Source organism: Cyphomyrmex costatus, unplaced genomic scaffold, assembly GCF_001594065.2.
Source record: "Cyphomyrmex costatus isolate MS0001 unplaced genomic scaffold, Ccosl1.0 scaffold1658, whole genome shotgun sequence".
Taxonomy (NCBI): domain Eukaryota; kingdom Metazoa; phylum Arthropoda; class Insecta; order Hymenoptera; family Formicidae; genus Cyphomyrmex; species Cyphomyrmex costatus.
Genome location: NW_017275672.1, coordinates 72,636 through 86,057, shown reverse-complemented (window position 1 = coordinate 86,057; position 13,422 = coordinate 72,636). Strand labels below are relative to the sequence as shown.

The 13,422-nt window shown below is 34.1% G+C and overlaps 1 protein-coding gene across 4 annotated transcripts in view; it reads right to left on the bottom strand.

Annotated features, from left to right (window-relative positions):
* Window positions 1–230: 230 nt before the first annotated feature.
* LOC108771802 (peroxidase) overlaps window positions 231–13,422 on the bottom strand; it is a 26,834-nt gene continuing 13,642 nt past the window's right edge. For 2 of the 4 annotated variants that reach the window (XM_018537169.1, XM_018537166.1), the window contains exons 2-13: window positions 12,000–12,143; window positions 11,200–11,512; window positions 10,169–10,386; window positions 4,934–5,110; window positions 4,321–4,517; window positions 3,320–3,503; window positions 2,583–2,922; window positions 2,327–2,483; window positions 1,685–1,858; window positions 1,393–1,591; window positions 984–1,089; window positions 231–881 (exon numbers count right to left, since the gene is read on the bottom strand). In XM_018537169.1, the coding sequence (XP_018392671.1) occupies window positions 794–881; window positions 984–1,089; window positions 1,393–1,591; window positions 1,685–1,858; window positions 2,327–2,483; window positions 2,583–2,922; window positions 3,320–3,503; window positions 4,321–4,517; window positions 4,934–5,110; window positions 10,169–10,386; window positions 11,200–11,512; window positions 12,000–12,132 (2,286 nt within the window). In that variant the 5' untranslated portion in view covers window positions 12,133–12,143 and the 3' untranslated portion in view covers window positions 231–793. The remainder of the gene's footprint in view (window positions 882–983; window positions 1,090–1,392; window positions 1,592–1,684; window positions 1,859–2,326; window positions 2,484–2,582; window positions 2,923–3,319; window positions 3,504–4,320; window positions 4,518–4,933; window positions 5,111–10,168; window positions 10,387–11,199; window positions 11,513–11,999; window positions 12,144–13,422) is intronic. The other 2 variants (XM_018537167.1, XM_018537168.1) reach the window with 2 other exon arrangements.

Sequence of the window (13,422 nt, the reverse complement as noted above, 5' to 3'; positions counted from 1 at the left end):
GATTTCCTTTGGATTATTTTGTGTTTTTGTTGCGTATTACCTTATCTTTCATCTTTTTGTATATTATTCATATAAATATTCATAATTGATTTGTATGTAGATCTTTATATTCTATATTTTTGATCAGATGCTTACAATCTCATGCAATAGATACAATATATTGCAGTTATCGTTTATATAAAAATCATACACTTATATATTCTAAACCATAACAAATTGTTCACATTTGCTGAGTTTTTCATCTTTAATTTCGATTCTATTATATACAATCATCTACAGTAATATAAATATGCTGATAATACTCTTGTGTCTCACTATCCCCACACATCTCAATCGTACGCAAGACTAACTCTACGGATGCGCTTATATATGTGTATCAGACGATATAATACCAAATCGTTACTCCACATAATATAGTCCTTTAAGAGAAATTAGTCACAAAGGAAACTCTAATGCTAACTTTTTCGTCATTTACTCGTTTATTCACTTGCAATCAATGATTCTCATTTGATCTCGTTCCAACTAATAGATATTTTCTTAATCGACTAGTCACATGTTTTCCACTGTTGCTCTACCTTTTACTGTCTCAATTACTTCATCATAGCGTGCGCGTCAGCATTGCCGTTATTGCATAGCACTTATTGCGACAATTCTGATGAGACTATTACAAAGCCTCGTACAATCGCTTCTTCCATACGTCTATTTTATACGTTTGTCGTAAGCCTTCTTCCTGTGGCTTACACTACGCCTATAGGCAAAACGGACTGTTGTGTGAGTTAATTGATTAGGGACTTCAACGATATGCTTTTGCCCTCTCTGCCCAGGCGAAGAGGTCCACACTAGGTATCGCCTCAAAGTCTGTACAGCGTCTCAATTCGTTCCTGAAATATTACAGAAGCGATATTGAATAAAGCGTGTAATATAATAAATATGTTGAATATTTCATTAGTATTAAAAGTTGAGCCATAGAATTTCGAACTTACCCTGTCTGTGGCTTGAGAAACACATTGAGCTGCATATGTGTGATGTTATTGCCATTGTCGCAGAATATTCGCGCTAAGGTAACATTACGCAGTTGAGCCAATTGCTCTGGGACAGAAAAAAGATAATCGATAAAACTTGAGTTTTTTTGTAAATAAATTAGAAAAAAATTCTCATAAAATATATCGTAATACTTCAAAAAATTATTATATTTTACATTTACAAGCATTTCTAAAATGATATACTTTTTCTGTCTTGAATTTATAAAAAATATATTTATAATACTCTTCAACTTTTTCAGATTTTATAAACTTTTTAAGAAATTATAGAATGTGAAAAATTTTCTAAATCTTGGATTATTCACATATGTAATAATGACGATTTAAAACAAACATCAAATTTTTGACGTACCAAATGTGAAGGGATACGATTGCGTTGTTAAGTCGTAAAAGAACCTATCAGTACGACGGGATCTAGAGAATTGCTCGTAAATAAGACAGCGGAAGATCGGGCCGATCATAGCGTCGTCTGTTGGTCTTTCTGCCATACCACCCACGATAAGATCAACGTCATTAGGATGGGAATAGATTGTACGAAGTTTCTTCATCATCTAATAACCGAATGATATACATGAAACAATCACATATTGATAACCATAAGAAAATCAAATGCTAAAAAGAAGCGGTTTCCACTTCAATCTTACCTCCACAGGAATATAATCTAGGAAATCGTCAAAAGTTCTAGCAGCAGGAAGTCCGCAATATCTACGATAATAATTGTAACCAGGCAGTCCATGATCACGGCCACGTGCAATGTCCAAGCTAACGGCGTCCAAACCTAAATTGTTTACATCGCTAGCATACAATTTGCTGGTCATCTGTAATGCAAGGATAACATATCATAAAAAATTCTTTATGATCATCCAATTTTCCATCTATCCAACGTTGAAGCAAAAGAGGTCATTTTTACTTCAATGTTGAAACTCGGTGAAAAAAATCGTACAAAGGTCGGAAAAAAGCAAATTAAAGGTAAAGATTCAATCTTTCGGAAGCTATAAACCGCATTTGTGCACAATTTTTAATTCGTGCAACCTCATAAATTTCATATAAAATTTTAAGATTTGATGCATCTTTATTTTTGTTTGTATAATTTTATGTGAAATATCAGTAAGATCGTTTTTTGAAAAACCGATCTGAAAAGATTTCAAGCTTTAAAATGTTTTTTTTTTAATATCTCAATACGATAATTTTTTACAAAGTTATTATATCTCAAAGTTTGTCTATTTCTGCAAGATGGAACAGGTGATGCTTTAATTTTGTTGAGTAGTGTATTTAATGCCACTTACGTCTGAAATGAGATTAATATCCATCTTCTGGCTAGTTTGAGTAGCAAGACCACGGAGCAATCCATCAAGTACCTCCTCCGATTCGATTATGCGTGGATTAAAGAAATGCTCCACTAGCTGTAATGTTTTATTCTGTTGGCGAAAATTATCCGGCAGACTAAAACAAGAAAATTACGCATATTTCGCTACTTTGCGCTTTATAAATAATCTATAAATAAATAGAATTTATTTCCGACGTATCATATAGAGCGCTTACCTTAGCTTTTCCTGCATCAGTGAATTCAGGAAACGTAGCGCTGCGGTGGCAGCTTCGTTGCTGACCGCCGGCTCATCATCAGAATTATAGTTACGACTGTAACTATCTTCTATGAGACCGATAGCTCGAGTGTATCTTCTGCCCAACAGAATGGGCAACCACTCTTTGTATGTGATATGCTGAATCTCAGCGATTACGATACGCCTGGTCTCTTGAAACAAAATCTCGTCCGACCAGTCCGGATTCAACTTGGCAAGTTCGTCGGCGACACGATTATGCTCACGATGCCAAATCGTGTGAATCGCAGCTAACTGAGGGTGAACGTTCACACGATCGTCACCTAATCGATGTGTAGTTAAGAAAAATTTAATAAAATAGAGATTTAAAATAATTATGGTGAATCAAAATAATTAAGTAAATTCTCAAAAATAATAAACAATGCTGCAATCGTATTTTTACATTTTGCTAATCAGTTTGAGCAAATTATCACATAAATATTTTGAAAGTTAACGAAAATATTTTTATCTGTATCTATAAGCTATACGCTTTAAAGCAGAAAGCCTTCAGACATCCTCTAGACGTCCTATGGATGTCCAAGACTCCTGGACATTGTTAGGACGTTTGAAGACATACAGCAGACGTCCGAAAGACTTTTCAGCAGAACCGTCACATTTCTATGTATAGATAAATAAATAAATATATATATATATGTATATATATATAGGATTAAAATTTACCAGAATTATAACAGTTCTGTCTGCATTGCGATGTAAATTCGATTTCTCCTCTTGGCAAGTACGTGTGATTATTTCGCACATCAATGCGAAGATGTCCCTTTTCGAAAGTGCGAAGTTCGCGAGATTTCTTCATACTAGAACCGTAAATTGTAGAACCGTCCAGAAAATGGCTTACTTGATTCATCTATAAATTATATGCAAATTCACATATCATTTCTAAAATTATAAATTATATCAAGCAGTAATATATTTTCTAAAACTTGGAATTGTTACTAAACAGTCCCAAGTTTTTCATATTAATTTTTTTTCCTCACGCGTGCACGTAATATGCCCTATACCGCAACGTTTTTGCGTGCGGTAAATAGCCAATATCTCAAACCGTTGAGTTATTTCTCTAACGCCACGCAAAAGCATTGCATTATGAAAAATAACGCAACGCAGTGGTAGCGCTCGTACAAATAACAACACGGAGAAACCTAATCTGCGTCGTAGACGCAGGAGCCCGGTGTTCGTTCGGGTCGCACCATTTTTCGCGGGCATTGCATCATCATCTTTGTTCTCATAACTCTTTTTGACTTTTGTTACTCGTCGAGTCGTCGCCTGTGGCGGCAGCTTTTCGATACTGGCCATATCATCCCAATTGTATTCTTAAATATTTATTTACGAAATATTTTAATTTTTTTTCGGAGGGGGGCTGCGCACCCCCCGAACCCCTCCCCCCCGCTTCCTGCGCCCCACGCACCACCCTATAAGTCGCACTCGCTTCGCTCGTGCGAATTTATAATTGTGTATAACATATTACTAACACAGTGCACTCGTGAGGAAAAAATCTATGTGCAATTCATGTGCTATAATTGTCTATAGCGCGACACGGGCGCGGAGGAGCGCAATAGACAACTTACCACACATGTTACACAATGTACTATTACATTTCCTTAAAGCAAAAGATTTAATTCCAACAATTTTTAATTCAATATGTACTACATATGACAATTACCTACCTGTTCTACAGGTCCAAAAGTGCATTCCGATCGTAAAACGGGTAACGATCGGACGTAATTCATGCACCGAACGTAATGGTCGCCGTAAACAGGATCGTGATCTGGCACACTGATCGGGGCACAATCTGGATGAACGTGACGCGGTGATAGAGTATCTCCATCCGGTTGGCAGCAAGAGATTGGTTTTCTCGTTGAAACTACAATTAATACAGAAGTTTTTAAAATATAAAAATATAATAAAAGTAAAACGACAAAACTCCTGTTCTTAAAAAAAAAAATTATACAAAGAAAGGCGTCAGCATGGTGATTGGAGAAAAATACAATTTTTTTTTAACAGAGTACAATTTAATATGTTAAATTTACGAATACAATTATATACACCATATTTTAATTTTGATTCAAACCATAATCAGAATTTCAGATTGTAATTAATTTTAAAAAAAATTATATTTTGCTCCAATTACGGCGCTGACTTTTTACGGCTCTTTTTTTGTTTTAATAACCTTTTAAATTACATATTTAGATCAACGAGAATTATTTTTACAACCGATACACCGTGTCTTTACTTGACATTTACTTTGACTGGAAAGAAAACATTGTTTGTAATTCTTACCCATCTTACGAACTGGGGTGTAAGCCATGTCATGAGAAATGAATTGACTCCACTCCATCACAGCCAGCGTTCTGCTAGCATCCGATTGATCATTCGCGGTAGATAAAGTGGCGCTTACAAGCCTTGGACTTGGAAGTGGTTTCTTAGAGTGTCCGACACGCCTCGGTTCTTGGATGCCTACTTCCCAAACCAAACATTAGATTTTTATCGCGTTAATGACTGAAAGTCGTAAAATCGGAGTAAATCGGTGCTGTATTTGACGCGACGTAGTGCTTAACTCTTGTAAAAGATACTCGTGTAAAATATAATCATTGAATCACGCAAGCAAAATTATGAAACGATACAATTCCGTGACAAAACGATCAGACAAACGATCATTATATTATACATATATAAGCTTGTCACTTAAGATTACTCCGATTTTAGCGAGTTTAATTAAACGCGCGCATTCGCACGCGCTCTCAAAATGATCGCTTGGCAGTGCAGCACGAGAGGAAACCATAATAATTATAGCATAAATATTCTGTATTCTAACTATAAATAGGCGAGTGCAACCGCCGACTGAGCTAATCTTATGATCCTAATTGCACCTACAACCTACCTTTTCAGCGCGATAAATTCAGGGAACGATCAGAGAAGTATATATAATTATGTCGCAAACGTGTCCGAAACGAGAATCGTAAATGACTATTTATTATCACTAGAGGATCTATTTATACTCTACATTATAGTAGAGATCATTTTGCTCTTGGCGCAAGATCTGATCAGTCGCTGAAGGATCCTAAATCTCGTGCTGCAATGCGAGACTGCTAACAAATACATGTATTGCTAGCTCGACTACACATCGACTTCGACATTCTGATGCGTTATCGAACGACGAGCCGTCTCTGTTAAAGCATGGCAGAGATGCGATTGTGTATACAACTACAATCTCGAAATAATAGCTTGTGGGTCTAATCAACGCCCTGTCATCGAAATTACGGCCGCTCGAATCGAAAACGCTCGCAGAAACGTCCTTGCGAACTTATCTATGCATGATCGATAAAGGTGTTCGAACGAATGAACCAAGCTGAGAGAAAGTACCGAATGTAACTTTAAATATCAAAAATGCACTGCAGCAGAAACGTCGACAGTTTCTAAAAGTAATTCTAATGTTTGATTTATTGCAAACGAAAAATTTGTCACTGAGAAAAAATAGTGATAACAACAGCACGAAATATCACAGCAACATTTTTATAGTGCGTAATATTACAATACAAAAATTTCAATAATATTACTGCAATATTGAAATTTTAATATTTTATTGGAAATATTGCAACAATATTGTAAAATAATGTAATATTGATATTTTGTAGGAAATATTTAAATATCTACAATTCTACATTGCTGCAATGTTTATGATTATGTGTAACGATATGATATATGTGTAACGTAAATGTAAGTAAACGCGATTCTCTCGTAAGAAAAATCGTCCAGGACATCTATGAAAAAGGCATATGCAAAACGAATTGGCGAATCTTTTAAAAATTCTCAAGCTCTCTCGAGGAGGCTCAACATCCTTGATTAAAATTTAACCATTTTTCTACTCTATTTAATGTGTACATAATTAATTCTACATATTAAATTTGTATACTTGTGTAGTTATTGATTTTATAATTGCTATCATTATGTTCTTCTCTTCGAGTGTCGTATGTGAGAAAAAAAAGCGTTTCATTTAATATTGAATTTAAACTAGAAATACTTATATTTCTGCTTGGAATTATGTGTCACAATGCGTTATATTCGTTAAATGTTAAATGTTATAATTAGAATTATTAAATACAAGTGGATTGCGTACTCTCAAGCCAAATCCTCTCGTTCGTGTACCTTCGCATAAGTCGCGTATTGTCGCATATTGAACAGAAAAAAACAACTCGAACTAGTGTTACATAATAAATATGATACATTATTAGGTATATCCGAATTAGTTTACATACACATTCTACTGCTGGATAGAATCTCTCGACCGGGGCACCCTATTGTAGGCAGTATTATTCACTGCTACACTCAGGCATTTTATGCTCTATGTGCCTTATCGCACAACTGTAATGCAAATCACAGAATATAATTTGTTAAGCCAATCAACGAACGTTTATCCATTAGCGCCCAAGGATCAGTGTAAGCGTGTTTATGTTCTGTATGTATGTACATTTCTATGCATATATGCATTCATGTAAATGTACATACCGAGCGCGCGCGCGCACGCGCACGCACCAAACGTACACTCTAAAAGGTATATTATAAGTGCTGATTTAATTCCATTAGTATTAAATATCGTTCCCATCGTATTGATGTTGATATTAACATAGAAAAATGTATTTAATACCAATGATGTTAAATCTATACACTCATATTTTTTTAGAATACATGTACAAAATATAACATAAATACATACGTACATACACAGAACACAAATACACATACATATATACATATGGGTATGAATTATGGAGATGTGTGTGATAAGTAGGATAGATAGGTTAGAAGGTCGAGTCGGTCGAAGTTGCTGATGGTTGATAAGACTTGATATTCACGAAGACGCTATTCTGCTCGGATTACAAGATTAAAACAAACGGCGACATCAAATGATCAAACTTCAAACGATATCGTACTTAAAAAATACAAAACAGCCTACTATGACGCAAATGATAACGTCTTTCATAAGATATACATTTTCCACGAACCTCTCCACATCAAATTATCATCGCGTCGTGAGCTTCGCATATGTAAAACATTAACGCTTTCTGATATCGTTGCATTATTTCCATATTATATATTGTAATTCACGACGACGATATTACAATAAAAATATCAATTATCTTGGATGTGTTTACTTCTTATATGAGCACGATATGACTAAAATACTTAATATTTATATATCTATATCTGGAGACACGGTAGTGTCTCGGCGCTAAGCCAAGCGCGCAACACTGCGCGCCGTGCCTCCTTTATGCGAAACTGAGAATTTTTCGGGGTCGAGATGATCAGATCTCAGTAACGGCTGAACCGATCAAGTTCTATTTTACATAATATTCATAAAATGTCGAATCTTCCCACCTACCTTTGATATCATTGATAAAATATAGATACTAATTATGCTTTTTACCTCATATTTATACTTCCAATTTTAATATTTTGAGTCAATTCGACATTTTATTGTAGATTTAATACTAATTTTAAGTATATATACATATATTCAAGATAGAAGAAATACAGAGAAATAATAATGATTCTTGACTTGTAATAATAATCGGCATTTAACTCTGGAATACAAACTGATTGTGTTATGATTGATTTTACATATATTGTAATTTGCCACAATTGTTATTTATATTCAACTAATTTTTTTAAATATACGAACATTAATTTTTAACGTGAGAATATACAAAATGACGTACCAAATGTAATCACTTGGTTTAAATATAACACATTCTATTTTTGAAAAAATTGGTACAGAAATGATATGAAATTTATTACCACGCCTGAAAAGTAGATAATTAATGGATGTAACATTTCGTGCGCTACTTTGTATAGCTAGTATAGGTATAAGTACCTATGTCGAATTGATTTTAGAATTAAAACATGTTAGCAAAACGCTTTGTCTTGAATCTTAAAAACCCAAAGGTGTTTCTAGAATAAATTCACTACATCTGCATCTTGAGAAGAGCGTATAAAAATGTAGAAGCTAGTGTGACACGTAAACACGAGAGGCATATTGACGTAACGTGAGGAATGCAATGTGTTGTTGAGAAAAGTTTTTTGTTCTCCATGTAACGAGAAGCTCGAGAATTCTGCGAATCTGCAGAAAAAGGATACAATAATGCCGATAACGATGATGGTACAAATGGAATTCTGATCCAAGTGGCCCAAACAAACTATATCTCTCTCTTTATTTGCGTTTCAGTAGAGGAATCATAGTATGACATATATTACATTATCGTTTGACTACTGTCCAAGCCGATAACGCGTAGTCATTACAATTGTTATTTTTTCAAACGAAAAATCCTATCTATGACTAACCGGTTCAAACTTTTATCGTCATAGGTATATAATTCATGCGATGACGCATTCCCATCGCTACGTCTTCTACACACATGGTATCTAATATATACCTGTATGCAATTGCGAACAAACATCGCATTCAGCTAATACCGGTTATTGTCGTGACATACGCGCTAAATATTCTCGTCCGCGTGATTAAAATGAAAATTATTTTCTCCTTCAATTGTCGCAATTTTACAAATTTTCTACATAATTGTGCATTAAGCTGCGTCCACAGACTATCGAGCCGAAACACGAGCCGAACCTCGAGCTGAGCCGAGTCGCAAGCCGCGAGCCTCGAATCGAGCAGAACAAACGAGAACAGCAGCTATTTTTGTAATATTGTCCATTGTATATGCATGCATGTTTAATTATATATAAAATAAATAATTAAAGTCACGTACAATATAGATCGCTTGCAACGCTCGTGAAATTTGGTTATTAAAGCTCGATTTGATTTCGACTTAAAGTTCAGCTCGATAATTTCGGCTCGAAGCTCATCAGCTCGAGGCTCGACTCGCGGCTCGATTCGCGGCTCGGCTCGGCTCGAGATTCGGCTCGCGTTTCGGCTCGATAGTCTGGACGCAGCTTTATATGATATGCTATTGTTCTTGAAAATTTTTTGAAAAACTAACATATGTTTGTTATTTACTCAATCTAGAAAAAGATTTCATTTTGTTCAAAACTGACTATTATCAAAGGGAATAATCACTCCCAACGGTATAGGATAAATGGGCGTTGGACCGGAATTGAGGGAAAAAGAGGAAAGCGCCAAACATTCAGAGGCTGCAAATAATTGTACGATTATTATTCCATACAAATTTAACAACAAAGACTTTACGAAAAAAAAAACACGCATTTTCAATAAATCGCTCTATTATACGAATTTTTTTCGTGCAAAGTTCAGAGGGGAGAAAAGGGTGTTGTGATGAAAGGGCGCGCGCGAGGACTGCTTACGATCCGCGACAGGGTCGAAAGTATGATAACGCGCGGTCTGTAATTATTTTCCTAATACAGCGACGTATACCGTCGAGATGTAATTCAAGCCTGGACGAATGATGAAAACGGTGTCATCGCGAGCTAATGCAGTTGATAAATCCGGGAATAGGCTACAGAAAAGAGACGGAGCGAAATAATTGAAGGCGCGACACTTACCGTCGAAGTATTGTGAGAATAGCACTCTGGTGTACGCAGTCATCGCGCTGCCCCAGCTTGGATTTTCAATATTATTACAGGTGCCGTCAATACTGCGGTATTTGAACTTCTCGTCGCATTCTACGCTATGTACCGCTGCACAAGATTTACCAAGCGGAGTGTCACGCAAACCTAACGTCGATATGTAGCGAGCACAGTCATTTTTATCTAAGCCAAATCTGCAATAAAGTCAATAGAAGGAAAATCAATCAGACATCGATCGAATTTTGATTAAAAGGCGCCCGCCTTTCAATGATAGCGTAACACAACTGTCAATAGTATCGATTATTATAACGAATTATACAATATAAATTACTAGTCCTTACTGTCAAAGTGATTCGATTTAAAAAAACATAATAATTTTCGAGTTATTATGTTATTGTATGGATGGGCTAAGTAAATATTATCCTATAGCAATCTTAATAGAAGGCTACAAATAATTGTCAACTAACTTAATACTTCATAAAAATAGTCAAAAACGTTTCAATTTTTAAAAGAATTTGTCAAAATCATCACAATGGTTGTTAAATTAGAAAGGATAGTTTTTTTAAGAATTAAATAATAAAATAAAAACGATAAAAGGATATACGGTCACATTAAAAATAGTTTCTTTAATATTATTTAATTAATTGATACTTCCACAAGCAGAACAAAAAACATGACATCAAAATGACATCTCTAAAATGATTCTTAAAAGTCACTTTTCGATATCAATCACAGTTCATTTTGATATTACATTTTGATGTTATCGCAATCTATTGTTTTTCTTGGGTAATTTTCCGAAAAATAATTTTTTCTCTTTTACAGGAAATTAATTTTTTCAGTTGTCACTTTTAAAATAAGCAGATAAGTGATATTATAAGATATATTATACATATATATGATAATTGATATGAAATATTACATTTTGATGGTTAATAATTAAGAGATAGTTTGAGGTAATATTGTAATTTGAACAGAAAATAATTTTAAGTATTTATTCGAAAACGTACCTTCGGCAGTTTTGATGCACAAGATACGATGACGCCTTTGTTGCCACGATAGCATCGATACTCCTGTCGACAGCATCCGTAGAAGGATAAGAATTCCAAAATTGTTTCTCGGCTGGACTTTGTGCTTTAAGTTCAATTCCAGCGTTAGCGATGTTACTCTCAAGGGTGCTCATGCGATCAATTAACATTTGCGCGAACGCGATCGAATTGTTCAGAGTTGTCCCATCGATTTTAGGAAATCTTCGATTTTGAAGTCGACCGGTATCCACGATAACTTCGGAACCATAATTAGATGGCAATCCTGAAAGCACTTCTTTGAAATATTTCGAAATAGTAAATGAATGATGCTCTCTAATTTAAACAACATGCAATGGTTATTTAAACAAGGCCGGCAGTTATACAATACATAAAAATATTCTTTAATTATACTTTCAAAGTAAGTCCTAATGGTCCTGATTTAATCTACGCCTTTGTTCCAAAATAAACTGTCAATTTCGACATACCTAAACGGTTTCCAAATATTGCTAAATCGACTCGAAACCAAAAATAGACATTAGAAAAAAAAAATATGTTAAAACATGCGATTTTACAGGACAAATGTACAGAACGATCTAATGTATGATGTAAAGCTTAAAACGCAATTTAACATGATACAATTAATAGCAACATTTATCCGAAGTTCTTATGGAACTATTTATAGAAGAGAGATGAATCGCTAATATACAATTGCCCTCGACTTTCCATGTTTTATGTCGTGAAAATTTATATCATTTCTATAAGTTCAAAAGGTAGATACTTACCAGTATAACTGACAAGATAATTCTGCAGAGATTCAGGCAACTTATAGGTGCCAATCGAATGAGAGTGACCCAAAAGTCCCATTGTCTGCAGGGACACCCAAAGGATCGCCAGAGTGGCAACGGAGCCCGCCATGACACCGCCAGCTGCACAAAACGGAATGACTAACTAATGTAAGATCGTCGAAACGGCCTCTTCTTGCATCCCAATACATGACTCATTCTATGTTAAACTTGTATGCGCGGCGCAAAGAGATCGAGCAACGTGACTCTCTCAAGAATAAAAAGGTTATATTACAACATTCGATTCGTCCGAAAGGATGTCACGCATATGCCCTGTTTGGCTCCCGTCCCATTGACAATGCCGAATATACACATGTGTACAAGTGATCGTTGATTAATAATAAATAAATAAATAAAATACCCCATTATATTCTTTTACTTTAATACGTTGTGTGTTATAAATATGTAATGGCGAGCTCCGCAATTTTTCCAGAGCAAATAAAAGACAAATAAAAATATAATACTAATAATTATTATTATTACTATTATTGTTATTATTATCATCATTATTCTTTTTCTTCTTATTATTATTATTATTATGATTAATAATACAGATCTGTCTATTATACAATACAACGATACTATATATGTTTTCATTACACATTGTCATCAAATACGACCCGATTATTAGGTTCAAGTTTTTGAGATACTAAATGCGACATTTCGTGTTATTCAAAAAAATTAGAAATTAAAAAATTAGATTTTCCACGAGGAAGAAGGTTCTTAATATAACTTAAAATTTATTAATTTTAAATAATAAATACATGTAATTACAATTTCTTAATTTGTTGTCTCGAATTATCATAGGTATCGTCACATTGGCTTCGTCTAATTCATCTACGCGCATACATACCTACATACATATGTATATACATATACCTACGTATTCAAAATAGATTCCTATTTTCTTATTTGTAAGATAAAAATATTCCTTACACATTTTCACTCAACGCTATAGTTCTTAAATGCCAAATATTTTAAAAAGATTTTTTCCAAAACAATCAAAATATTATTATCGACTTATATCGATTTAATGAACGGCCGAAGAAAATTATGTCAAAAAATTAAACATAAGGGAAATATCCCTTCACGTTGTATATAAAACAAAACATTATTTAAGTGTCATATAATATTTTTTCTTAAAAAATTTCTTGATGTGAATGCAAAATCATAAATAAATCATTTAACTCGTAACAAGATAGGTACATGTATCAGCATCCTATATTAAAATAACGCGCGCGTGCGACAATACTTCTACAAAAATATTTTTAAAGGCAGTACGTAAATCTTATATAAAATTTAAAAAATATGCATTTTATTTTATAATATTTTAAATTATATAATATATATTTAAAATTTTATA